This window comes from Berghia stephanieae, chromosome 1 (genome assembly GCF_034508935.2).
Source record: "Berghia stephanieae isolate SIO BIC M18660-M18661 chromosome 1, UCSD_Bste_1.3, whole genome shotgun sequence".
Taxonomy (NCBI): domain Eukaryota; kingdom Metazoa; phylum Mollusca; class Gastropoda; order Nudibranchia; family Aeolidiidae; genus Berghia; species Berghia stephanieae.
The window spans coordinates 615958-643575 of record NC_088360.1 but is presented as its reverse complement, the minus strand read 5'-3'; the positions used below and the strand labels follow the sequence as shown (position 1 = coordinate 643575).

Genomic DNA, 27618 nt, shown 5'->3' with positions numbered 1-27618 from the left:
TTGAAGAACCGCTTGTCTCTTTATTTTCATGCATTGACTAAATCCCTGTCCAACTGAAAAAAAAGAACAGAAACAAGAAGATGTTCAATAATATACAACCAATTTATTCTAGTGTAACAAAATATAATCAAGACATCTGGACAAGTGGTAAATGATAGAAAAATGTAAGTCTGGATAGTCTGGACGTACAATTCCAAGGCAATACACTGAGGTCATAAGTTTCAGAATTTGTGACAAGTTTTGATTATTAAATAAAGTTTTCCTGTCAAAGTGCAAAAAACATGTGTTTTGGCAGAATAGATCATTTTCTCTCTCTTTATTATTTGGAGTATCCCATTTTCCATACAATTGTTTAATCAACATTTCCTCATGGCTTGGTCAGATCCAGGGGCCCCAGAAGCTCCAAGGTAAAGCACTCACTTCAAACCAAAGGGACTGATATCGATCCCGGGTGAAGTTGAGATTTTTTTTCTGACCTCCCTGTCCACCTAGCAATGATTGGGTAGCTGGGTCTGTTAGATCTGGTGAAAAGCACTATGCAATAGACTAGAATCCTATCCAAAAGGGTAGCAAGCAAATGCTATTGTCTGTTTCACCCTACAGAAGCTGGGATAAACTCCGACTCAATGGGCCTACCTACTGGCTCTGATGGACTACTTTGATCAGATCCTGTGCAATATTCTGGCTAGTATATGATAAATAAAATGAACAGTCAAACAAATCCAAATCAGCCACAAGCAACAAAGAAAATTAACAAATCCAATGCTCAATAAAGGCTTTTAAAAATTCTCTATAATATACTGATTAAATCTGTATAAATGACAGGTTTGTAAATGTGTATGGTAAATATTGACTGCACATAGTACACCGATTGAAAATCTCAATTTCAGATTAACATGTAGTTCTTAAGATTAATTCTTGCTATTAGTTATAAAACTATAGAAAAAGACTGTTGACAAAAATGGCAACAATATACTTTATTATTACCCATGTAAAAAGGTTAAGAAGTCAACTTGATACTATCACCATGTCTTTAGTTACATTCTCATATACATCTCGCCAGTTACCATGGTATTAGGAGTTTATAATCAAATGTTCAAAGGCATCAATTAAACAATCGGACAAAAAACCCCCCCAAAAACAACTGATGAATCCCGTACCAGCTTTGAAATTTTTGAAAGAATATATTATAAATGTACAAATTATCAATATCATTATTACTATCTGATTAAATATAATGACCAAAAAAAAAAAAATAAAATGAGTTGGTGAACCACAAACACAACCATGTAATAATAATATATAATAATAAACATACTGTCAGGACGTGAAATGCACTTGATTTTAATACCAAAAAAAAATGCTGAATCAATAAATGCTTTCAAAAATGCAGTTGATAGAGAACTCCATGTCTTGAGGTACATATACGAAGAATGAGATTTGTTTTTCTCGCTGTTTTAAATGCATATGATCAGCAAGTCTGAAGTGAAAAATTATTTATGCACCGACTTGACCTTTTGTTTGTATATACGATGTTGTGTACTAAAATTATACATTCAAACGCAACAGGGTATTTAAAACTATGTAACCCTTAACGATTATTACCATAATAGTAATAATACCAATAATAGTAGTGGTATTATTAGTAGTAAAAAACTGTGAACATGCATATAGTTCTTTTCCATGGATTAACCATGTTCAATACCCTTCACAATGTTTCATTTGTTCCCCAAGCAGGCCATCTGGAGCCTTTTTGTAATATCACTTACAATATCCATTACTGATCTGATTGTAGCCAGGTACTCATTCACACCCGAGTCGAGCAGGGTAATATCGTAAAAATATTACTGTAATAAAATAATAAAAATAATAAAATAATAATAACACTAATAATAATGATAATAATGATAATAATAATAATAATAATAATAATAATAATAATAATAATAATAATAATACATTTTTTTGCGTTGGAGTTGACAGAATGCTAAAAACATTTTAATTTTAACAATTACTTTCAAAAGGATTGGAAAAGTTATTTTGCACCATTCAGACTTTACAACATACTTCTTTACTCACAGTCATTTCAATACAAATCAGACAAATTGTCCATTAAGTAAAAAAAAGATCTGCATCTTTAACAATTAGGGGGCCCTGATCATTTAATGGGAAACAGAAATCGTGACGTAACTTTTCTTTCTTATGGTTCAAAACTCCTTGGAAATGTGTAACCAGTCCTCCAGACAACGCACAGGTTATATATTGAACCATAAAGTGCTATAACTATTTTAGTAGCAGGATGTATAGACATTCTTATGAATACTGGGCGTAAAAGAGCAAGGATGGACGATATTTATTGAGGACCAGAATTTGTTTAGGTGAGAACTAGAAAATAAGATGCCATCATTCTGAAAAGAGAGGATCAACTGCACAATGTATGTATCCAGTCCTCCAGAGGACTGGTTTCATACTTCCAAGGAGATCGGAACCAGTATTATGAAATCACAATATTGTTCCTTATTGGTAGAGCACTAACCTCGGGCTGAGTAGAGTTATTTTGTGACCCCTTAGACTGTTAGATCAGGTGGAAAACACTTTGTGATAGACTAGCATTCTATACAAAGGGTAGAAAGCAATTATTACTACTCATTAAATGCAAGTAAAACCGGGACTTTTACTCCCAGTGTCTTATGGCTCTGAAGGACAAGGTTCAATAATTCTCTGTTTGTTTGTTGCTTTAGGTCTCTTCCAACACAATTGAGGTTATATGAGAGACCGCTGAAACAAAAAAACAAGCAATCTAACACTAACAAAAATAGTACAAATGTAAATCAAATCATAACCTAAAGATATCATAAGCTAAATTATAAATAACCAAGAACAAACAGGCAGAAGATTTACAGAAAAAAAAATATCCCCTGTCAAAAATACAATCACAAACCAAAGAAGCAGGATAGGCTAGTAAAGAGAAGAAGAAACGACATGACTATCGGATCGTACACCCATGCGAACATTCAATAATTCTCTGACATGATTTCAGATTTTACTGATTTCACGACGACATCATTAAATGCGATGTGACCAAGGCTTATCTGTAGCTTCTGTCGCATTGCATTTACTATTGTTTCAATGAAAATGATTAAGTCTGTAATTCTGACCAAATTTATAACGAGAATGAGAAGACAACATTTTAAAACTTTATAAAATGTGTTCTTTAAGGGGTGGTTTGGGTCTAATTATTAGGAAAATCCTTCAAAAAATAGATTTTGAGATTTTAGTGGAAAACAATAAATTATTATCTTGGATATCATATTATTGAAGTGCAATTTTTTCAAAATCTACTAGAAAGGCATGAAATACATGGTCGAAAAGGGTACAGGGAGTAAGAAAAGTGTGAAAAACAGAAAACTATTTTGCTATTTTCTCAATATGTCACTATCTCGGGGTATGGGATACTGTGTCAAATATTTCTCAGAATCTCTTCCATGAAATTATCTAATGTATTATGTCGCCATCGAGAGATTTCTTTTTATATTGTATGTGACTCATACTTTTAATCCAAATTATAAGTTTTAAAAATCAATTTTGTCATAAATAAATTTTGATTCGCGACTTGTTCTAATACAAATCCCAAAAGCTGTAAAATCTCTCTATGGTGACACAAAATGCTAGAAAGTTGATAAGATGCAAGAATACGGGGGTTATTCCTTCATTAGATTTTGTGGAAAATTTGCCACAAGATTGGTATACTTTTTGATGCCAGACCCCCAAATCAGGACGCAAAACGGATATCAAACATAGTTGTATTTTTTTTCACCAAAAAATGTTTTTAAAAAATCCCTTAATGACGATACAGAATGATCAAAACCGCCCAATATAGGTAATTAATTTTTTTAGAAAAGACCCAACCACCTCTTAAGACAAAACATCTAATTGCTTGATAAAGAAAAACAAGCAATTACTTCTTAATGTATTATTTGTAAATAACTTTGGTCTCAGGTAGGTAACCAATAAGGCAGTAAAAATGTTTGATGTGAGATCTATTACATATTTCATATCACCTTTTCAATTCTCATTTCTAATATCAACTGATGACATTGCTAATTTACAGTCAACAAGCAAATCACTTGCTTCCAAGTGGTTTATAAAAAGTTGTCAACATTGTATGCACCATTAGGCTGTCATCAGTGGTTTCCCATCACAGACATTTTGGCTGTTTGCTGTAGAGAAGAAAAAAAGTAAAATAAATACAATATAAAACTATGGCTTGTTTTCATGTTTTCAACAATGTGTTCTGCAGTTCACAATCAGTAGAGCATGCTTAAAATGAAGAGGCTTGAAACAAATTGATGGGAATAATGAATGGAAATACAAAACTCGTTGGATTCTAGCACGATCTGCAATACGGCACGCTGGAGCCGGTGACAGAATGTATGGGTTACCTCACACCAACCTGTTGGTCAGAGGTTATGACTTTTGACACACTCGAATTCTAGCATGCTTTTTTGGCTTCTCCCGAGAGCATGCTAGAATCCAGTGAGTACTCTACATGTCCCATTTCACCGTGTTGTTATTTCCCAGCTATACTTTTGTGTTACCCTCTTCTCCATCCTCCAAGTTTATTCACTTAATAACTCAATGACTTATGAACCAGTATTGAGAGAGCTAGGGTATTGGACAGGATCATTAAATATAACATGACTTCCTAATACAACTGGGTAAATTATCTTGCCCTACATCTGTCAAGCAGTGAAAAAATCCAATTAAGTAAAACCTAAAAAAAATGTAAGCTTTTCTATTGCGCAAATATCCACTAAACATGCTCAAAGTGCTTTACAAGGGGTCCCTGAACAACCGCAACATTTAACATGTAGGATGGGACATGACACCTGTTAGGCAATATTACAACATTTTTTTTCGGACAGAGACAACACTGTTAATGGGAAGGTACTCATTTAACACCTGAGTATGGTGAGAGAATGTGAGTAAAGAGCCTTTTCCAAGGACTTAACTAAACGCTGAGCGAGGCTCGAACCCAGGACCTTCCGATCCGAAAGCGAGTGTTATACCACAAGACCACATAGCGCACACAAGACCACATAGTAAAACCTAGTAAACAAAAAAGAATATAACAGCTTCAAAAAAAAACAAAATACCAAACACAGAACGTTTCAGTGTCAAAACCCTTCTTTAGCCAACAAAGTGTTTTGAGCCAGAAACGTTCTGTGTTTGGTATTTTGTTCTTTTTTTTATGCTATTATATCTATATTATTTTTGTTTATTTCTTTTTATAGTTAACAGCTGCTAGCAGCTTAGTATCACTTTAGTAAAACCTGCCTTCAGGACAGTTGGTATACTATTCATTATTACTTAGCATAAATGGACACATGCTGTGATTCTGAATTTTCTAATTATTAAATAATAGGAACTGACTTTAAAAGCTTAGTGTATAAATCTATGGGATCAGTCTGATGATAAAGATATCATAATCCATCCCAATTCTGATTAAACACTCGGGGTTTGTCATCGTACTGTAGACTCCAATGGACTGAAATTAAACAAAACAACACTTACTCTACTGGCTTGGATTTCATCATCCCATTTCATGGCAGCGATTTGTGGAATGACATGTAACAACACTTTACAGGCTTTCTCTGCATTTTCTTTAAAAGTCTTGATAGCTAGTTCAACATGCACCTAATGGTGAAGAATTAAAAAAAAATAATAGAACGAACATGAATGATATAAATTTTAAAGATATTCCACACGTGGGGCAACATTAAACTTCCGATCCAAATTCTCTTTTGAAAATTTCAAATTTCAATACTAAAATTTATGCGAAGCTAAAAGCAGGGTCCCCAACCTGTTGGACATGGGTTATGACCATAGATATACACCTTGTACTACCAGATCGCTTGCGAGAATTGGCGGGGTTACTATACGTCACTAAAAAATTACCGTGACAAGCACGCGAGCTTGTTCTTCGGTCGGCCGCCATAACTTGGGGCAAAGTGAGGTGTATGTGTGTGTTTGCTACGGTGTGTTTCGCCTTATTTGAAGGTAATAATAGTAAGAGTATATAGTTGAGGTTAAAAAAAAAAGACAAAACAAGGCGTGCCATATTATTATTATTATTATTATTATTATTATTACTATTATTATTATTATTATTATTATTATTATTATTGTTGTTGTTGTTGCTGTTGTTGTCGTCACTGTCATCCCCCCCCCCCCCATTATTATTGATAGTGGTAGTAGTGTATAGTAGTAGTAGTAGTAGTAGTAGTAGTAGTAGTAGTAGTAGTAGTAGTAGTAGTAGTAGCAGTAGTAGTAGTAGTAGCAGCAGCAGTAGTAGTAGTACTAGTAGTAGTAGTTAGTAGTAGTAGTAGTAGTAGTAGTAGTAGTAGTAGTAGTAAGTAGTAGCAGCAGTAGTAGTAGTAGTAGTAGTAGTAGTAGTAGTAGTCGTAGTAGTAGTAGTAGTAGTAGTAGTAGTAGTAGTAGTAGTAGTAGTAGTAGTAGTAGTAGTAGTAGTAGTAGTAGCTTCGTCGTCGTCGTCATACCACTAGACTACATAGCCGCGCATTTAAAAGCCCCATCTGACACTAGAATAGGATCTTATTTATTTTTTTAAAGAAATATGGTGGGATTATAATATTAATAATAATAATAATAATAATAATAATAATAATAATAATAATAACAATAATAATAATAATAATAATAATAATAATAATAATAATAATAATAATAATAATTGTGATGACTATGATGTTGATGACGATGATGATGATGATGGTAGTAGTAGTAGTAGTAGTAGTAGTAGTAGTAGTAGTAGTAGTAGTAGTAGTAGTAGTAGTAGTAGTAGTAGTAGTATTGTTATTATTATTATTGTTATTATTATTATTATTATTATTATTATTATTATTATTATTATTATTATTGTTATTGTTATTATTATTATTATTATTATTATTATTATTATTATTATTATTATTATTATTATCATTATTATTATTATTATTATTATTGTTATTATCATCATCATCATCATCTTCATCATCATCAGCATCTTCATCATCTTCATCATCATCGCTACTAATTTCTCAAAAAGCAAAATTACACAAACATGCATTCATACATTATCATGAGGCTAATAAAGTAATTAATTTGACTAATCTATGAAAGTAATTTTGCTGTCTTGAGGGCTCTAATATGGCATTTGTATACACAACAGGAATGCACCATATGGATGAATGAATTAAACACACTGAAAGACAAATGAATATTTAATTTACGGAGATGTAAATTGCAATAGTTAGGTGTATAATATTATAAACATTTTGTGATTTGCAATGTTAACCATTGTCTCCTTAAAACTGTTTTGATAACAAATGAATGAAAACCCAACACGCCACTCCCCATTTCCGGTATAGGTTGCCTCAAGTATGAATGGCGTCGTATCGCGTGCTAAACGTACATCGCAAGCGATCTGGTAGTACAGATGTATATCTATGGTTATGACTTTTAAAATAAGTATTTTTTAGAAGAGTTTGGGAGTAGATTGAACTTGGAAACAAATTCAATGGTGAGCAAAACAAAAACATTTTCATTTGTATTTCCTCAAAAATTCTGGTAAAATAATCCAAATCTAGATGGGAAATCCTTGAATTTGGCCTATTTTGATTTGCCCTTATTCTCTCCATCCCTGAAAATTTTTTTTTTATACAGGACTAATGTCTTGAAATACATCATTGTCTGTTAGCTAATATTTTTTCTTCTTTTTTTTGTTTTTTTTTGTGCGGTTCTACTGTACGATTCATTTCAACTTTATAACATTTTTTAATTTAACAAAATTGAGGTAATTGAAATAGAAGTCACAAGTCCACATGAAATACCAGCATAGAAATATTCGTACAGAGAAATTCTTTTGAATCTTTTACGTAGATAAAATAAATAAAATGGATACTTTCTTACAGCTTCGTGGTCATCTCTCCAACTGTCGTAATCAGTAACTAAAGCAATGGAAGCGTACAACACTCCAGCCTCTTTTGCTAGGACAACCTTAACAGGAAATGACAAGAACAATAAAAATCAGGTCAACAGTGGTATCACCTATTTCTTTTCTTATAAAAAAACAACCAAAATAACCACATTTAGTAAGTAATCAATCAACTGGAAAAAGAAAAGACCAAAACAAAGGGAATACAATGGTTACTGTGAGAATATCTGATGCCTGGATGACAGTCTCACTTTAATACCATTTTTCTCATGAATTTTATTTTTCTATCAAACTCATCATTCTAAATGTTTGGTCATTTAATCTCATTTTGTGATTATGCTTGGGGTCATCTTAATCTATTGATTTATATCAAGCATAGGTTTTCTGACAAAAATGAAAAAGAATAAAAAAGCATTTAGTTGGTACAGAACACATCTCACCTCTGGCACAGTACTCATATTGATAACATCAGCATCCCATTGTCTCCAGAGACGACTCTCAGCCCGTGTCGAGAATCTGGGACCCTCAATGGTGACCATTGTCCCTTTTTCGTGATAGGGGTAGCCCAAGGCAGAAATACTGGACACTAGGGCCTGTAAAAATGAAGAGATTGCATTTATTAAGAGTTTTATAATCTTTATAATAGTCATTCAACAGAGTAGCCCTTTCTCGCCATATGACCCTAGAAGCTAGAGAAATATAATAAACAAAGCCAGGATTGATTACAATAAAGGCTAAATGAGTATAATATAAGTTATGGCTTAATAACTCACAATGTAATATCCCAATTTGCATGGTTATTCCCTAATCTTGTGTAACAGAATTAAGACGATTAATTACACCCCTTTTATATCCCACTTCCTTTCCTAAAAATAATCCATTTCTATCACATTGTAGATGACATATAAACAAAGCAACATCATCTTTTATCAAACTAACTTGAAATTGAGACCATTTGATTCAGAATTTGATCCGAAGTAATCCATCTTAATGTTACAACATAATCACACATGTTGAAAAGGAAAGTTATGAACAAATTTATACATGCTGTCTCGCGTCTATCAGATTAATAGTCATGTTTGCACTGTATCTCTAATTCCAGTCATAGTCATCAATAACTATAACAAGTAAGACTTCTTTGTACAGTTTAACACATGACTGGTTATCAAATGGTAAGGGGGCAAAAGTCTGTTTTTTTGTTTTTTTTTTGTTTTTAAGGGTTTTACGGCGCTTGCAACACATTTAGGTTATATCAGCACCAGTAAAAAGGAAGAAAATGGGAAAGTAAAAAGTTCTAGAATTACAATTAAAGCACCCAAGAAAAAGTACGACATAGGGAAACTGAGAACAAATAGGGATCAGGGAGGCAGGATTGGATTATTTTGATCAGTACTGATCCGCAACCCATTCCAGCTCGTGTCAGGGTCCACGTAGGGGCATTCTTCCCCGCCCGCCTCCTGGGCAACGGTTGGAGTATTCCGAAAGGAACTTTCTAACCGGCTGATGACACGAGTTTCTATGTGTCTGAGGTGACGGATGAAGGGAGGAATCAACCGCCGTGGCCAGATTGCCCTAGTTCACGCAATAAGCTGTGCTAGCCCCATGACGCTGGTGGGGTGAAGGGAAACTGTCACTCTACAAAGATACCCTCCTGGACTCCCAGCCTAGACACCATTAATGGGTGGACAGAGCTCATAGCCTTGGAAAGCAGTCTGTCTAGGAGAAGGAAAACTCCAACTTCAAACCACCACTGCCTTGTGGATCTGGGAAGATGAAAGGCTATGGAATCACATCCAGAGAATAAAGAACCGCTGAAGTCGGAGTCGCAGAGCCGAAAGGCGCAAATAGTCTGGAGAGGGAAACCAACCCAAAAATTAATGTGACACGCATCCTCCTCACAATGATGGACAACAAAACTGTCGGACGATATGGCGCGAAGTCTGGGGATTCCCGCCGGACGGACCTAGCGTCGAGCCCTGATAAACAGGGTTCACCCAAGCGATCTGGTGGTACCTTGCCCTCCTACTGTGGAACCAGGGTAGGAGATGCAAGGTTACGGACTACTGGAACTATCAAATTGCTACAATGGAATGCAGAAGGGATACAACATAAAAAGACTGCCCTCTCCAAGTTTCTTCAGGATGAGAAGATAGATATTGCCTGCATACAGGAGACACACTTCACAGAAAACATTAGGTGTTCAATAAGGGGATATCAACATTTTAGGAAAGACAGAAAAGAACGGAACAAAGGTGGAGTAATCATCTTCGTCAGAAATGACATAGCGACAAATGAAATAACGACAGATGAATCTGTTGAAATATTGGCTGTAAAAATTACCAAAAACAAATTGCAATACACAATATATAACTGTTACAGCCCACCATCAGAGAATCTGCCAATTGAAAACATAAGAAGTGAAGAAGAACAGTTCATTGTTGTGGGAGACTTCAATAGCCACTCCCCAAGCTGGGGATACAATGACTTAGACAGAAAAGGTGAAACCCTTGAAAATTGGCTTACAGACAGTAAGCTTCAAATTGTCAGAAATGAAGATGACCCAGATACATACTTCTCAAGAGCATGGAAGACAACATCAACCCCAGACCTAACTCTCATATCTGAAGATCTCACCGGAAAAGTCAGTAAACAGATAAAGGAACAACTGGCAGGAAGTGATCATCGTCCCATTCTGGTTGAAATAACTGAAGAATATGCAAAAGACAGAAAGGCACCACCTCCGAGATGGAATTATAAAAAAGCAGACTGGACTCTGTTTTCAAAGTTGACTGATAGTTATACAAAAGAGATAAACTGTAAAACAAGGAATGTAGAAAAATCAGCCAAAGCTTTCACAAAATCAATCATGAAAGCTGCAAAAGAATCAATCCCCAGAGGATCAAGAAAGGACTACTGTCCAGGATGGACTGAAAAATTAGGAAGTCTCAACAGCCAAGTCACTGAACACAGAAAAAAAGCAGAGAGAGAGCCAAATGATGAGAATATGGAAATTTACAAAGAGGCTGAAAAAACTCAGGAAAGAAACAATAAAAGCAAAACAGGAAGCATGGCATGAAAAAACCAGACAACTTGACTACGACAGAGACGGAAGAAAATTATGGAACCTAACCAAAGCTCTAAGTGGACAAGAAAACAGATATGCTGCACCATCAGTAGAAGATGATCAGGGGAGGATTCTCAACAAAAAACAAGCAGCAAACTGTTTTATGAAGCAGTACTCAAGTGTTGGGAGTATACAGATTAGAAAAGAACGAAAACGAGAAGTCCACAAAGAATTGAGAAAACACAAGGATACACCCAAAGAATCCACAGATGATGTCATGTTCAGTTCGATTAAAAAAGAAGAAGTAGAAATTGCCTTGAAATCTCTAAAAACGAACAAATCACCAGGTCCAGATGATGTTACTAATGACATGTTGAAACACCTAGGAACCCTCACAAAGAGGAAAATGAAACAACTGTTCAATGCAAGTTGGAAACAGGGTAAACTTCCACTCAAATGGAAACAGGCAACCATGATACCAATTAAGAAGGATGGCAAGCCAAAAAATAAAACCGAAAGCTACCGGCCAATAAGTTTGACAAGCTGCTTGGGTAAACTGATGGAGAGAATTGTTAATCGCCGTCTCCAATGGTATTTAGAAAGCAATAAGTTGATATCAGATGAACAGGCTGGTTTCAGACAATTACGCTGCACAGAGGACCAGATAACATACATCTTGCAGCTGATCGAAAATGGTTACCAAGAAAAAAAACACACAGTCACAGTTTGGGTGGATATGGAAAAGGCATTTGACAAAGTCTGGACAAAAGGACTACTTCTCAAACTTAAGAAAGCCAACGTTTCACACAACATGTTTGCATGGATTAAAGATTACCTCACAAATCGAAAAGCAAGAGTCCAATCTCAAAACTCTAAAAGCAAGCTAACGAACATGACAAATGGAGTACCACAAGGCGGGGTTCTCTCACCAACCCTCTTTGTCGTTTTTATCAATGACATCTGCGAAACCAAATGCAGAGGAGTAAAAGCAGCCATGTATGCAGATGACCTTGCACTGATATGCACTGAAAGAAATATTGGTACTGCAAAGGCCAGGATACAGATGACTCTTGATGCTTTGAGCAAATGGACAAAAGACTGGGGTATGAGAGTAAATGCTGATAAAACCACATACACAACATTCAGCTTATCAACCAAAAAGCAATCTATGCGATTAACTTTAGATGGAAAGATTCTGAGAGAAGACCTTATGCCTAAGTATCTAGGAGTGAAATTTGACCCTCGACTCACTTGGAAACATCAAATAGATGAAAGTCAACAGAAAGGGTACAAGAGAATGCAGCTTCTCCGAAAACTTGCTGGAACGCAATGGGGAGCAAACTCAAACGTCCTGAAGAAGACATATCTTGGATATGTAAGACTTGCAATAGACTATGCCATATCGGCATGGGGAACGTGCTCACAGGCTCAATTTCAAAAGGTTGAAAAAATCCAAAACCAATGCCTACGCGTGATCACTGGAGCAATGAAAAACAACACCAATTCACAAGATGGAAACCCACACAGGAATAAAACCTCTCAAAGAACAACGAAATTTAAAAATAGTGACACAATTCTCAAAGATAAAATTCATGGAATCCCAACCACTGCATCCAAGTACAATGGAAAAGAAAGAGAATCGACTCAAAAGGGAAAACTTCATCGCCTTGGGACAAAAACTAGAGAGCGAATATAAAGTGACACCAAAGGAAGATATTGCCCAAATCAATGTCCCAAATCTCAAACCACCACTGTGGAAAAAGAAACAAAAATCCATAACCATCAACAAGAAAAACATTCGAAGCAATAATGACAATGCTCAAACCCTAAAGATGATCGATAAAAAAATACCCAATGACCAACTGGATAAGAGTTTATACAGATGGCTCAGTTTCCGGCCCCCTCATGAATGGAGGTGCTGGTGCACTCATACACTGGACAGATAAAACAGAAACAAAAATATCTGTATCAGTGGGTTCAATGTGCACAAGTACTAAAACTGAAGAAAAAGCCATCCTCAATGCAACAAAAGAACTATCCAGAGATCACAGAATATACGGGAAAAATGTGGTTTACTTGACAGACTCTGATGATGCTCTCCGGTCTATTGAAAATTACCAGGACTCTGAAGCCGCACACACTGTGGAGGCCCTTGAGGGCTTATCTGATAAAACAGGAAAAATTGTGCTGCAGTGGATTCCAAGTCATGTAGGTATATATGGAAATGAAATTGCCGATCAACTGGCCAAAGAAGGAGCCCAGAAGGAACAACCGAAGTCGTCAATCACTTACCATCAGCAAAAGAAAATAATAAAGCTAAAAATAGACAAAGAAAGGAATGACACACACCTAGAACACAACAAGCAGGATCCAATCCATGCCATTCAGCGAAGTAGCCAAGTCACTCTATTCCGCCTCCGAACAGGACACAATAGACTAAGAGGACATATGTTTACAAACCTTATTGCCCATGTGGAACCGACCATGAAACCACTTTACATGTGCTTATGGATTGCCCATTATACAACGTGCAACGTTCGAACCACTGGGTCACCCCTACAACACTCAACACAAAGCTCTATGGTGAGGCTGAGGACCTAAAGCGGACCACAGACTTCATAGCAGATATCGGACTGCAGCCATAGATGTCCATCAGAGGAACGAAGAAGAAGAAGAAGAAATAGGGATCAGATGTAGATCCAAGAGCATACCACCAATGTACTTAGTTTGAAATCATCTATAAGTCTCATCCGGACACAAGCACAAAATCCAACAAAGAGGAACACACTCAAATGCTAAAATTTTACATTCAAAATAACAAATATAATACATAACAGAGAGATGGTTTACAAGGAAAAAAATATCATCTCTCAAAACAATAACTATGCATTTGACTTCTTCCCTCCCAGCTAGGACTCCGGCCAGGGCCAGGACAAAAACAAGTAATCTCATTCCAAGACAAAGACAGAAAGGGCAAAAGTCTAATATGTTTTATAAAAGGAGGTAGGGAAAGGGTGGTCGGGGAATTAACCTAAACCAATTAATCCTAACACAGAAACCCCCCCCCCCCAAAAAAAAACAACTGCTTGTTACCCTCTGAACAGACTAACGGTCTATCCAAAGTACTTTCTGCTGGCTCCAACAAACCCAGTTACCCAGTTAATGCTTAGTAGACATGGGGATTAGAAAAATTAAATCCGACTACGTCCTGGATTAATTTCAGTTCCAAAGCTTTTGAGGAGGTTATTCTTCCACTGAGCTATTGAGACCCCTAGAGATAATGACTGTTTTACCAATAAAGAATTAATCCTCTTAACCCCCAGGATGAATTACCGCAAGCTCTGAAACGCTTTGCTCTGTTTAAATTACATTTATGATCAAAGTAATAGAAAGGCATTCAAGAACAATACTACATATTATGAGTTTGAGTCAATTATATGAGATAATACGTCGATTTTGTTATGACAGAATATATATATATATATATATATATATATATATATATATATATATATATATATATATATATATATATACATATACATATGCTATATCTTCTATATAAAACTGATCACTACCAATCCTCTCTATCACAGGCATTCACATAGAAATTTGAAAAACAAAAAAAAAACAAAAAAAAACAATAATAAAACGAACAAGCTTAACGACAGAGAAACATGAACACCTTGCTAGTTTCGGTATTAAAATTAGAAAAGTTGTCCCATGGTTGTATATTCGTGTATTAAATAGGAAAAATTAAGTGATTTTGGTACAATGTCCCCCAAAAATGCCTTATTGCCAAACTGTTTAATAAAAATACCAAATTGACAAGCCTGGTACCAGTTTCCTAGTTTCTAGTTTTAAAGGACCTTGTAAATCTTAGGGATTGAATAAAATTGATTTAAACACATTATATGGCCATTGTAAAATCGCAGTCTGGTTTTCCCTATAGGCGACACACACACACACACACACACACACACACTCACAAATTTAATGTTTTATTAACATAGATAAGCAAAATGTCATGAATGTCTTTCACTGGTGATTCTTTGATGCCTTACATTCCTCAACTTTGGACAGAAAGGTTCATTCATTGGAGGGTGGCACACCCCAACATGAGAGTCTGATGTGCCATCATAAAATGTCTGTTTCCTTTTGGTTGTCCTAACAAGATAAAATACAACAACAAAGAGTAACTTTTTATCATATGACTATTTACATGAAAAATAGTCTTGCTTTATCGTATCCATTTTACTAAACTTTATATCTAATTTTAATAGTTAAGACAGACAATGATAATAATAAAGTGTTCTTTTATAGCACTAAATATTGAAGCCTCAAAGCGCTTTACAATATACTTGTCAAATGATAACCACAATGCTTCTCTTTGAATAGTAAAAGACACAATCTGGTTTGTCAACTATCTTGATATCAATATAGGAAATGCTAAATTATGTCTAGTCGTATTGGTCACCTGGTTAAGTTAGCATATCCATCTGAACTGATATTTACGTGATTAAAACATCATCACAATAAAAGAAAATCAATTTACCAACTATAGAGGCAATGAACAAAAATGAAAATATCAGCTTTGAAAACAGAATACCTAACACGGAACATGTTATTGTTATTAACTCAAGAAGGGTTTTGCACCTGAAATGTTTGGTGTTAAGCGTTTTGTTGTTTTTCAAAACTGTTATATTCATTTTTGTTCATCACTTTTTACTGTCCCCATCCTCTAGCAGCTAAGTATCACTTCAACCACAGAGGTTACTTTTGCTGTAAGATCTAATAATCAAATAAATACTCTAAAGATAGTTCAAAGCTAATTTGATAATTAATTTGGCATTGAAAACATAAAGAATAATTACTATTGGATAGTGGAGTTATGTTAAAGACAAAATCTATGGTGTACATTTGCAAAATACCCAAATCTTATGAAAATGAATGAAACATGTTTGAAAAACAATATCTTCATTATTTTCATCATTAATATCATAATTGTATTTAGTGTTATTGCAGGGATTGTCTATAATTGAAAAAAATTGTTCTGATATAAAACTCAATCATTATGACCAATATTAATTGGAATGAAACCACATAAATAATTGTTCAACACCCTGTTATGGTCAGGTTTTTTAACTTTTTGGTAGGATATCAATTATACCTGTCAATGAAATCATCAATTAACACCATGTCTCCAGGATGAACATTTTCTCGTAGAGACCCACAAGCTGTAGTCACTATGATGATATCACAGCCTTCTTCCTTCAAGGCCCAGATGTTGGCACGATAATTTACATCTGTTGGCTGGACACTGTGTGTCCGGCCATGTCTATGCAGAGAAATTTTTAAAAAATGGGGTAGGGGCAAACACTAACAATACATTTAATAATTTTAAAAAATAAAATAAAAATAATAGTTCTTATTAAGTATTCTTTTATAAGTCATAAAACTAATGGTGAAAAAGTAATCCTTTATCTGCCCAGTGTATCTGGCGTTTATCCTGATTTCTGTGACCTTAAATGGACAATAGCAATCATTATCCATCAGTTTTAAAAGGACAAAATTCTATCACAGAGTTACTTCCCATTAGACAGACCCAACAACCCAACAGGCTGAGTTAGATAGCATTTGACATCACAGCTCGCCATTTTCATCAACCGGACAGAAGCTGCTAAGGTTAGCTTTGCACGTATAGATAGATTTAATAAAGAGAGAAATAATGATTTAAAAGAAACCGGGTCTCTCTGTAAGTGATTTATCTATAAAATCTGTCTAGACAGGCTGGTGCCATAAGACCAAAGTAATATGGTAACATACAATGACATGACACATTCCTTTTCATTTCTGTAAGAAAATTGAAACTACAAATCTATCAATCATCTAAGATTGTCAGATGACCACCAACTTGTCAAAATGTCTCAACCTTGAAAAATAAAAATTAATCTATTGGTATTTTTATCTATTTAATATTTGAATAAAAACTTTTCTGGCCAGAATGACAGTGATATGAGATACAGGTTAAGATGATTATCCAAGTAAACTAGTTGAACATGCAATATGGGTGCTGTCATTCCCTTCTCGCTTTTTCATTGTTAAAGTTGGAGAGAGGAGGGGAAGGGCAGCAGGGGGGGGGGGGGGGGGGTGTTGTTCTTTACCTCAGGTAGAACAGTTAATGATCACAAAATAGAAGTACAAAATAAATTCCATCAATAATTTCTGTTAAGCTTAATACATCATATCAATAAAAGGGCTTTAAAATTGATCAAGTGTTCCTTAAATGCCCAGAACTCTCTCGAGTTCACCCTCATTGAAAATTGAACAAATTAATTCGATTTTTCATTTATATAAACTCAAGAGAGTTAAAACATAAGTAACAGAATATACATGGCACTCGGCAGAAGAACACATGCTCAAATGCCTCTTGATTAACGACAAGACAACGACAACACAGTATATTAAAAAAAAACCAACTTAAAAAGTATCTTGCATATTTTATGAAAATATCAAATTGAAAAATTAGGCAGAAGAATAAAGAACTGAACAAGTGTGTTGTAACAGTGCCGGACAAAGCAAGAAAGGAAAATACAAGAAAAAAAAAAACATCTCAAAGATGGGGGTAGACAAATTTTTTGGGATGTTTTTTCTTCTTGCATCTTTCTTTGTTTTGTCTGGCACTATTTCATACACACTTGTTCAGATCTTGCATATTTTGATAGTTTTCAAACTTATTACCTTGCAAGTAAAACACAGTCAACTCCCTTGATGTTTCCTGTTATCAAAACATCTGAAGGCTGCAGAGAAGAAAAATAAAATGACCACAATAATGGGCAGCGCTGTGTACTGCATATAACATAATATATAATTACATTTCTGATATATCTTCCAACCATCATTGTTATTAACTTAGTGAAACCCACAGGTCATGCCAAAGGATTCTCCTTTTCCAAAGCACACATTGGGAGATAGAAAATTTAACAACTATAGAATGCTTTTGATTGCATTTGACTTTTGGACAGTACATCTGCTTTTACTTCCCTCTCACCCATCCTCAGGTCAAATCCTATTGGGTAAACACGATTTATTAACGTTTTGTAGAAAGTACATTGTGAATATCAAACTTCTACAGATATTTAGCAGCATAAAATTGTTCAACAAATCAAAATAAAGAAAGTGCCTCGACTATAAAATACATTATTCAGAATAAAAAGACCATAATTAATCTATTAATTTAGGTGTATTTAAAAACTAACATTTTTTGTTACAACACTCTAAATATTAAATTGACAAAAGGGACAACACTGTTGATAATAAACAATACATTGCTCCATGCCTATGGAACGCAGTCAGTCCTCGGACAAAGTCCTGTGAAAATTTATCATCTTTAAGGAAATGTCTGAAGACTGAATTGTTCCATAAGGCTTATTCTTTATGAAATGTTGCTTAGATTTTGTTTTTGTATTCATGCTTATTATGTAATGTCGTGATTTAATTTTGTTTGTTTGTTTGTTTGTTTAAAAAAAAAAAAGTTATTATGTAAAGTGCCGCACAGCACGATTAGCGTGGATTTTAAGCACTATATAAATTCATTATTTAATTACTTATTTATTTACATATTGAAAACATCTGACCTTTCCAAATGGGGTTGTGACAGATTTCTCTCCCCTATTTTCCAACAATTCTGGATTGTCCAATCCCGAGCCTCCAATGATTCCAACCTGATAGATGATGATGATAATAATAATAATAATAATAATAATAATAATAATAATAATAATAATAATAATAATAATAATAATAATAATAATAATAATAATAATAATAATAATAATAATAAAAATGATAAATCTTATCTGAAAATAATTATTGATTTTGCTGATATATTTAAACAGGCGGAATAAATATAATCAGCTATTAGTACAGGAAATATGGCAATATTAGTCAGTTAAATCTTAAACCCACTACAACATTTTGTTTCCTTACAGTTAGAATCTCAATGTTTAAAGTCTAGTATAGACCGTACAACTGCTTTAACTACAACTAATATTGCTACTGCTACTACCACCACCAACACCAATACTACTACAGTACTACTACTAACAATAATAATACCACTAATACTCCTACTAATACTACTACTAAGACTACTAACAATAATAAATACTCCTACTACTACTATGAGTAATATTGCTACTTCTACTGCTACCACCACCATCACCTGGCCTCTAAATTGCTCCAGCAGGACCTTAATTACTGTTATCACAACCATCACTACCACCGCCAACATCTTTGACAAAATTTGAACAGTTTTATCAGTTTTAATACTTATCAGAGGAAAGGTGCATAAAGGAAATTCATTTTAAAAGCACATTAAACAAAAAAAAAAAAACAAAAAAAAAATTAATAGGGATGATGATATTGATGATGATGATAATAGTAATAAAATTTCAAAAAAAATTTTATTAAGTAAAAAGAAAAAGACCCGATGACCAATGCAAAACAAAACTCAAAATCTTCAACAAGTAAATATAAATAAATTTATAACCTCTTACTTTAAGTGGCATTTTGATGTATCCAGATGTTATTCTGTAGATCTGAAATGAAAACACATTATATCATATTTTAGTCATGCACACACACACACACACACACACACATTTATATATATATATATATATATATATATATATATATATATATATATATATATATAATATATATATATATATATATAAGCTTCCTAACTTTTGTAATTTGACTGTTAATCAATAAAAACGCCTTTCTTCTCTCCCAATGAGTTCGCTTTGTTACTGACCTATCAGAACACATGCTTACTACACAGCGTGGAGTCAACGCTTGTTCATAAAAACTAGTAGTGATAGCTGACCAACTGATGATAAAGTGGGCAAACAAACAATTAATGGTATTATAATCAATTTAAACTTATTATTTTGAATTCTCAAATTTTCTGAGATTGGAGAATAAGCTGTTACAATACGATTTTTAACAAAATATTATCGACCTCAAGGTCAAATTATTATCATTAAGGTCCGATTCTACTTTTGCCTCTGACATATTTTCACAGGTAATGTTGCAACTCATTGATAGCTCTTGAATTTGTCCCCATCTGGAGTTTCAATCGTTTCTAGGAGGTATTTCATTCTACATGCAAACAGTGGGTTAAAAAAAAAATATTGCTGGTGCCTCCTCATTTTTGAGTGAGTTAGTTGAAACTTTTCAAAGTGATCCCTTATTTGAGTCTAGTTGTCCAAAACATTTCTAGTCGTTTTGAAAATGTCGTTTTTCATGTAGACGTAATAACCACAAAGATGCCCGATTTGCTGCAGCTTATTGAAGATCATGAACCTGACATTGTTGCCTTGACAGAAGTAAAACCGAAGTACAGTAAAACCACCCTCACAGAGGCAGAGATATGTATTGAGGGTTATCACACCCCAATTCATAATTTAGAAATGGATGGGAGAGGAATCTGTATATATTTTTCCACTAAACTTAGCGTGGCGGAATTCAAATGTACAAGTACACAATACTTTTCTGAATGTGTTTGGGCTAACGTTTCTCTTGGAAACAATCATAAACTTCTGTTTGGATGCATATATCGTAGTCCGTCAAGCACCTATGAAAATAATAGAAACCTGGAAAATATGTTATGTGCGATAGTAGATATGATCCCAGAGTGCCTAGTAATTGTTGGGGACTTTAATTATCCCCATATAAACTGGGAGGAATGTGCAGCTACAGTTGAAGGTTCAGACAGTGATTTATTTACAGAATGCCTCATGGACTGTTTCTTAACACAACATATCGAAAGACCAACACGATATAGGGGGACCAACAACCATCAGTACTAGATTTAGTGTTAACATCCGAGGAGAATGTTGTGAATAACACCCAGTATCTGGCCCCAGTGGGCAGCAGTGATCATTGTACCATCCTATTCGATTATACATGTCAAACACAGGCAATTGAAAGTAAAACCGTGAAGTACAAATATGACAAAGGGGACTACAGAGGAATGAGACAATATCTTGGTGGCATAGACTGGGCCCATACACTTAATGAATGCAGTGAGCAAGAGGATTGGGACACTTTCCAGAATATATTAGAATCCGCGATGAAGCAATACATACCTGTGCACAAGGCTAACGACACTAAAAGAAAGAGAAAAAGAAATCTATATATGAACAAAGAAGGGTTTAGACTTATCAAGACCAAAGACAGATCATGGCAAAGATACCTTCAGACCAGAAATAGCCTTGATTACAGGTTGTATTGTGACGCCAGAAATACATTGAGAAGTTACACAAGGAAGCTTAAGAGCGATTTTGAGGAGAGTATTTCAAATGAGATCCAAGAAAACCCAAAAGCCTTTTGGAAATACACCCAATCGAGAACAACAATAAGAAGCGGGGTAGGTGATCTGCGGGACAGTAATGGAGACCTGCAAAACGAGGACATTATAAAAGCAGAAATAATGAACAAATTCTTCTGTGGTGTATTTACACATGAGGACACTAACCATGTGCCAGCATTGGAGACAAGACATTACAGCGAGGCACTTGTCAGTATAGTTATAAAGAAAGAAGACATACTGAAAAATATTATGAAGCTTAACCCAGGCAAATCAGCAGGACCTGATGGACTCCACCCTCGAGTGCTAAGGGAAATTGCGAATGAAATTGCCACACCGCTTCAAATCATATTCACAACGTCGTTACACAACGGGAACTTGCCACAACAATGGAAACTTGGACAGGTTACTCCAGTATTTAAAAAAGGTGATAGAAACACTCCTGGCAATTATCGACCTGTGAGTCTGACAGCAGTTCCGTGCAAAGTGATGGAGGCAATAATTAAGGAACATGTGATGGAGCATATGGTCACAAACAATCTGTTCTGTGATGAGCAACATGGCTTCGTGCCTCGGAGATCATGCATAACACAACTAATTACCTGCATTGATGAATGGACAGACGCCTTGGATAGGGGAGAACCGATGGATGCTGTATACCTCGACTTTAAAAAGGCATTTGACACTGTACCCCATGAAAGGCTCATTCAAAAACTACATAGCTATGGCATCAGAGGAAAGATAAACGAATGAATATCTAACTTCCTGCACGACAGAAAACAGAGAGTCTCACTGAACGGGCACACATCACAGTGGTCGGATGTCACCAGCGGCATTCCACAGGGAGTGTTCTGGGTCCAGTATTATTCGTGGTATTCATCAATGATCTACCTGATGTTGTAAATAACGTGATCAGAATATTTGCTGACGATACAAAGTTGTTTGGACCCGTAAGAACAGAAAGTGACCGACATACTATACAAGATGATATCGACAAATTATCAGACTGGTCAGACAAGTGGCTGTTAAAGTTTAATGCAAGCAAATGCAGCGTAATGCATCTTGGTTACAAAAATCCAAAGCACACATACAGAATGAGAGACGATAACGGAGTGTACCAGCAGCTAGGGGAAACAGAAGTAGAAAAGGATTTAGGAGTGCATGTAGACAACAGACTATCCTTCCACCATCATGTCAACTGTGCAATAAATAGAGCAAACAGAACTCTCGGAATTATTAAAAGGACATTCACCAGCAGAAATAATGATATTATTAGGCGGCTCTACACTGCTCTGGTACGACCATCACTTGAATATGGTAATGCACCGAGGATATCACAGCATGTCGGTGACATGGATAAAATTGAAAGGGTACAAAGGAGAGCAACGAAGCTTTGTTCAGATTTGAAGCATCTACCATATGAAGATAGACTGAGGCATCTCAAACTACCATCATTGTACTACAGAAGACAAAGAGGAGACATGATACAAGTATATAAGATAATAAACGAGAAAGATAGAGTAGATAGAGAGCAAATACTACCAGAGAGCACATTTAATAGAACGAGAGGACATAGCGACAAATTAAAAAAAAGACAGGCCAGATTAAATGTAAGAAAATGCTCCTTTGGACTCAGAGTGACAGATAACTGGAACAGCCTTCCAGAAGATGTAATTAAAGCGAGGACAGTGAATGAGTTCAAAGACAAGTTAGACAAACACTGGCATTACAAGCGTTACCAGCTCCGCCCCAACCATGCAGGTGCGCGTAGATATATCAGAGATAGTGCAGAACGGGTATTACAGGCATAGCCTTCAACCCGAAGAAGAGGTATCAAGGTATCAAGGTATAAAAAAACCCCGTGACTTTGGCTTGTTTTTTTTTCCATTGCTGCATAGGTGACCATTGCAGATGTTCACCATTTATGATGGCTCTTCATTAGATATTCTCTAACTTCTTTCAACCAGGGCTTATATGATATATTCATTACTTCAGAGAAAACCTCATTCACTGTATGACACTGTCCTCAACATTTTCGTGTAGTAATGCTTGTTTTGTGTACTCCTTTTTATTGATTGTGAACTGACCCTCCTTCATTGGGAGATACAACAAAACTATAAAGAAAAAGGAATTCATATATCCTTGGTGCTAAACACAGAGCTGCCAATCCCAATTGAAGAAAAGGTGGAATTTTGAAGGAAACAGTGTAATTGTTCAAAACAAAGGCATTATTAATAAACATATTTCACCACAATCATCTGCAATTGCTACTGGAACATTCCTCTCCATAATAAATTTGGTAAGGCCCAACAAGCTTCTAGTTTAGGCTTCAGAAAACTAGATGAGCTGGAAGTGGATGATGAAAATACAACTTTCGTACATTTCAATGAGACAGCATAACACGATGTCCAAATAAAATCAAGACAAATAAAAAACATTGTGATGGTGTAAGACGGACAACAATCCTTCTACATGTCAAAGTTGGGGTATGAGTTGAGTCAGTGTGATATGGGCAAAACAACATTTCTTTTGAACTCTATTTTTATATCAGTATCAGTTCCACCCGCTGCCTACTGCCGACATTGTAAACGTCCTCTCCTGTGTATGCGCACGCATATTGGAATCAGAATTGCCACGGAAGACTATTCAGACTCGAGTCCGAATTGTCACTTCGTTACAATTTAGTGAAGTGACCCGACTATCCATGTGAGATAAAAGAGGGGCATTCATGGTCAACTGTCTATAATTCAACGGCAACGTATCTTGGTTTGCGAATTCCTTGGTAACTTAGTAAGTAAGCTATGATTCTGCGATGCTTACATAACAATAACTAGAAGGCTACGGCCTAATAATACGTTAGAAGATTAGAATTCGATATTGTCAACTCTTCGCGCTGCATGGAAGGTCTCACTATCTAGATTAAAACCAAATCGCTAAATTGGATTTATAACGAAAAATCATTCCGATTCGGTATTTTTTTTTCAATGGTCGGTCATGAGTATGAGGATATAAAGTAGTGTTGGGTTATTTGATCGCTTTTACTCGATCGACGACCGAGCGCCAAGCCACGAGTCAGTGCTCGATCTCAATGCCGGAAGAGCGAGTTAGTAAAACGATCACTCGATCGTAAAACGATCAGGCGGGTTGTGAGCTTGAGACGATCTTGACACGTGAGACGAGCTTGAGACGATCAGGATTCGAGCGAGCGGAGGGGTAACGAGTGTTTCGAATCATTTCAAATTCAAACGATCACAGTTTGCCATCCGATACCAATCGCCAATGTTTGCACACGGTAGTCTGTGGTTCTTCCACAGCCCTCACTCCTTGTCAGATGTTAGTGTGTCTGGGTGGCAGTGGCAGGGAAATTCGTATAGGTGTATCACGCGTGTGTGACAAGACTTCATTAAACCTACTAAAGTTTGACTATCACACACACACACACACACATACACACCACACACACACACACACACACTAAGGCTATTTCTATGACACACACGCATCCCTCTATCAATGAACACTCCTACAGTAGTGCGGCTATGTGGTCTAGTCATGACGTAACTATAGGTAGTACTCTAGTCGACCATGGGTCTCGTGCATTATAATGGTCTAGTGGTATGACACCCGCTTTGGGATCGGAAAGTCCTGGGTTCAAGCCTCGCGCTCGGTGCATAGTTGAGTCTTTGGACAAGGCTCTTTACTCACATTCTCTCACCGTACTCAGGTGTAAAATGAGTACCTGGCCGTTAACAGCGTTGTCTTTGTCTGAAAAATTGTAATATCGCCTAACAGGCGGCATGTCCCGTCCTTCATATTAAATGTTGCTGTTGACCGGGGACCCCTTTACAAAGCGCTTTGATCACATTTAGTGGATATTGTAAAGCTCAATTTTTTAAAGTAAAACATTAGCTTTGAATATGGAATGTTTCAATTTTAGATGCCTGTGTATTCTTTGTTAGTTCCCATCATCATCATCATCATCATCATCATCATCATCATCAGGGGCAGCGGTACGGTCTTTGGTTGGCACCCGAAAGGTACCGAGTTCGATCACCCGCCGCTGAGTGGTCTTGAGCAAGTCACCTTGCCCTAACTAAATTTGCGGCGCTGCACTGCGGCTATCGCTTGGGTTATTCCAGTCTTCCCTTAGAATAGACCCGAAAGACGAATCTCCCCTATGGGATGAATAAAGGGAATTATGTTTAATTTATTTATCATCACCATCATATCAGCGGGATCATCATCATCACCACCACCACCACCCTAATAATAATGGATAAAATAAATATCAACACATTTCAATGTAATAATCAATCTAAAATCAATCAGTGCTCCTAAAAGACCCTTTGATTTCTTTGTCTAATTCGTTCCATACTTTTGGAGTCCCGACAAAGAAAGATTTTCAGCTAACTATAGTTTATATATGGGAATATTAATCAGTCGTTTATATTGGAATCGGAGTTGTCTAGCAGGTGTATTAGTTCAAAGCGCATTTCCAAGGATTTACCATGCTCAATGAACTTCACAATATTTAATTTAATTTATTCCTCCGGCACGCCATATCGACCATACATCCATTTCGTACAGTAGGTACCGATCGCTGTTTGGAGTCTTTTTGTATTAAAGCTCTTTACAATACCCGTCATTGCTTATAAGATAAGAATACATTCACACCTGAGTCAAGTGCCTGACACACGGACTTAACGTCTGGATCACAATTTTTAACAATCACTGTCACTCATCCGGCCATTGACAAGGCTTGATTTTGTGACAAGAGACACCGTACCACTGAGCGACCGAACAAATAATCACCATCTGCGCCATCGTCATCATCATCATCATTATCATCATCCTCATCACAGCCGTAACAGCCAGCAAAACCACAATCATCATCTTCGGGTCCGGTCTATCCGTGTGGGGGGTGGGGGTGGAACCTGCTAAAGTATTTCATTTTTTAAACAGAAACACGAGAATCATCATCATCATCATCGTCATCCATTGTCGTCGGCATCGTTATCATCGTGTCCGGGCAATCCGTGGGTGTCTGGGTGTGGAACCTGCTAAATATTATTATTATCTACCTACCTAATAAAAACACACCATCCTTGTTCATTTATTTTTCAAATAATGAAATGAAAGGCACGACCTTTCCCGCACACACAAGAGGCGATGACGACCAGTGACAAATTATGGGAGGTGGGGGCGGCCGACAACTTTTGGCGCGACATAAATATGAAATGTTAAGGTGACAGCGGGATGATGGTGGTGGGAGGGGGTCTCAACCCTTCACTATCAACAACTGTTTGATGGCGTGTGTGTGTGTGTATGTGTGTGTGATGCGACGAACGATCATGATCAAGGCTGCCAGACAGCCAGATTTCTTCTTGCCCAAGTAGTCAAATAGACCCCAAATAGCCAAACACCACAAGCATTCTGACTCCCTTGAAAAACTCATTTGTTTTGATTAACAAAACAATCGACTACAGTTGGATAAACTTATCTTTTCATTTTTTTTTAAATAAAAGATTTTTTTAAAAATGAATAATAATAGAAAAGCGTTTCTTAGTAACCAATTTTGAACTTGGCCATCTGGCAGCCCCCATCATAACCAGCTGCAGTCAAGCCAGCCACAGACATAAGAGAGGGAGGGTATGTGAAGTTTCCTGTGGCAAACGAGTTACTCGTGTGTTTTTTTTTTTTCAAACGAATCACTGCTCGATGACGTCACTGACTCGAAACCCGCCCGAAACCGACTCGATTTTAGAGGACTCGATCGAAAACCCGCTCGATTTGATCGTTTCAAACTCGACCCAGCACTAATATAAAGTCGGCGCTGATCCATGTTACACACAGAGAAGGGTGTGTGTGTAACGTGTTGTTTCCGTTGTCTGCTACTTTTCCAAACACAGCACACCGCATTTATTTATAATGAAAGTTGAGAAATATATTAAACAAGAACTTAATTCCTCGAATATATTCTGATAACAACATCGATAAGCCTGGTGATTCTATTGATTCATCTTGACAATATAAATAAATCAATATTTTGTTAGGCAAAGAACAATAAATAATAGGTAAATAATATAATATTATAAGAGTACCTCGCGTGCAAACTCCCTGATTCCGTGAATAAGTCGGCGATGTGTTTAGTTTAGCTACCTAACCCGGAACTAAAAC

At 36.0% G+C, this 27618-nt stretch overlaps 1 protein-coding gene across 2 annotated transcripts; it reads right to left on the bottom strand.

The window, feature by feature from the left end:
* Nucleotides 1-27618, bottom strand: LOC144965868 (S-methyl-5'-thioadenosine phosphorylase-like). Of its 2 annotated transcripts, XR_013644117.1 has the most exons (11): nt 27543-27618; nt 19622-19663; nt 18701-18787; nt 17805-17863; nt 16234-16401; nt 15128-15230; nt 8440-8592; nt 7975-8061; nt 5575-5697; nt 4062-4220; nt 1-53 (listed from the first exon to the last, which is right to left on the bottom strand). XR_013644117.1 is itself a non-coding variant. In XM_078901686.1 (10 exons), the coding sequence occupies exons 2-10, from the start codon at nt 19631-19633 to the stop codon at nt 4185-4187; spliced, it is 828 nt and encodes a 275-aa protein (XP_078757812.1). In that variant the 5' UTR covers nt 19634-19663; nt 24262-24350; the 3' UTR covers nt 3379-4184. The 2 variants fall into 2 exon arrangements, 1 of the variants encoding a protein (XP_078757812.1); XM_078901686.1 differs by lacking the exons at nt 1-53; nt 27543-27618 and adding an exon at nt 24262-24350 and having other exon boundaries at nt 3379-4220.

Bases quoted from the DNA above. Each gene is read 5' to 3' on its own strand.
- LOC144965868 (XM_078901686.1), bottom strand. The intron at 17,864-18,700 runs GTCAGATGTTTT...TCTTCTCTGCAG, and splicing joins TCACAACCCCATTTGGAAAG to CCTTCAGATGTTTTGATAAC. The intron at 4,221-5,574 runs GTAAGTGTTGTT...TCTTCTCTACAG, and splicing joins ATGAAATCCAAGCCAGTAGA to CAAACAGCCAAAATGTCTGT.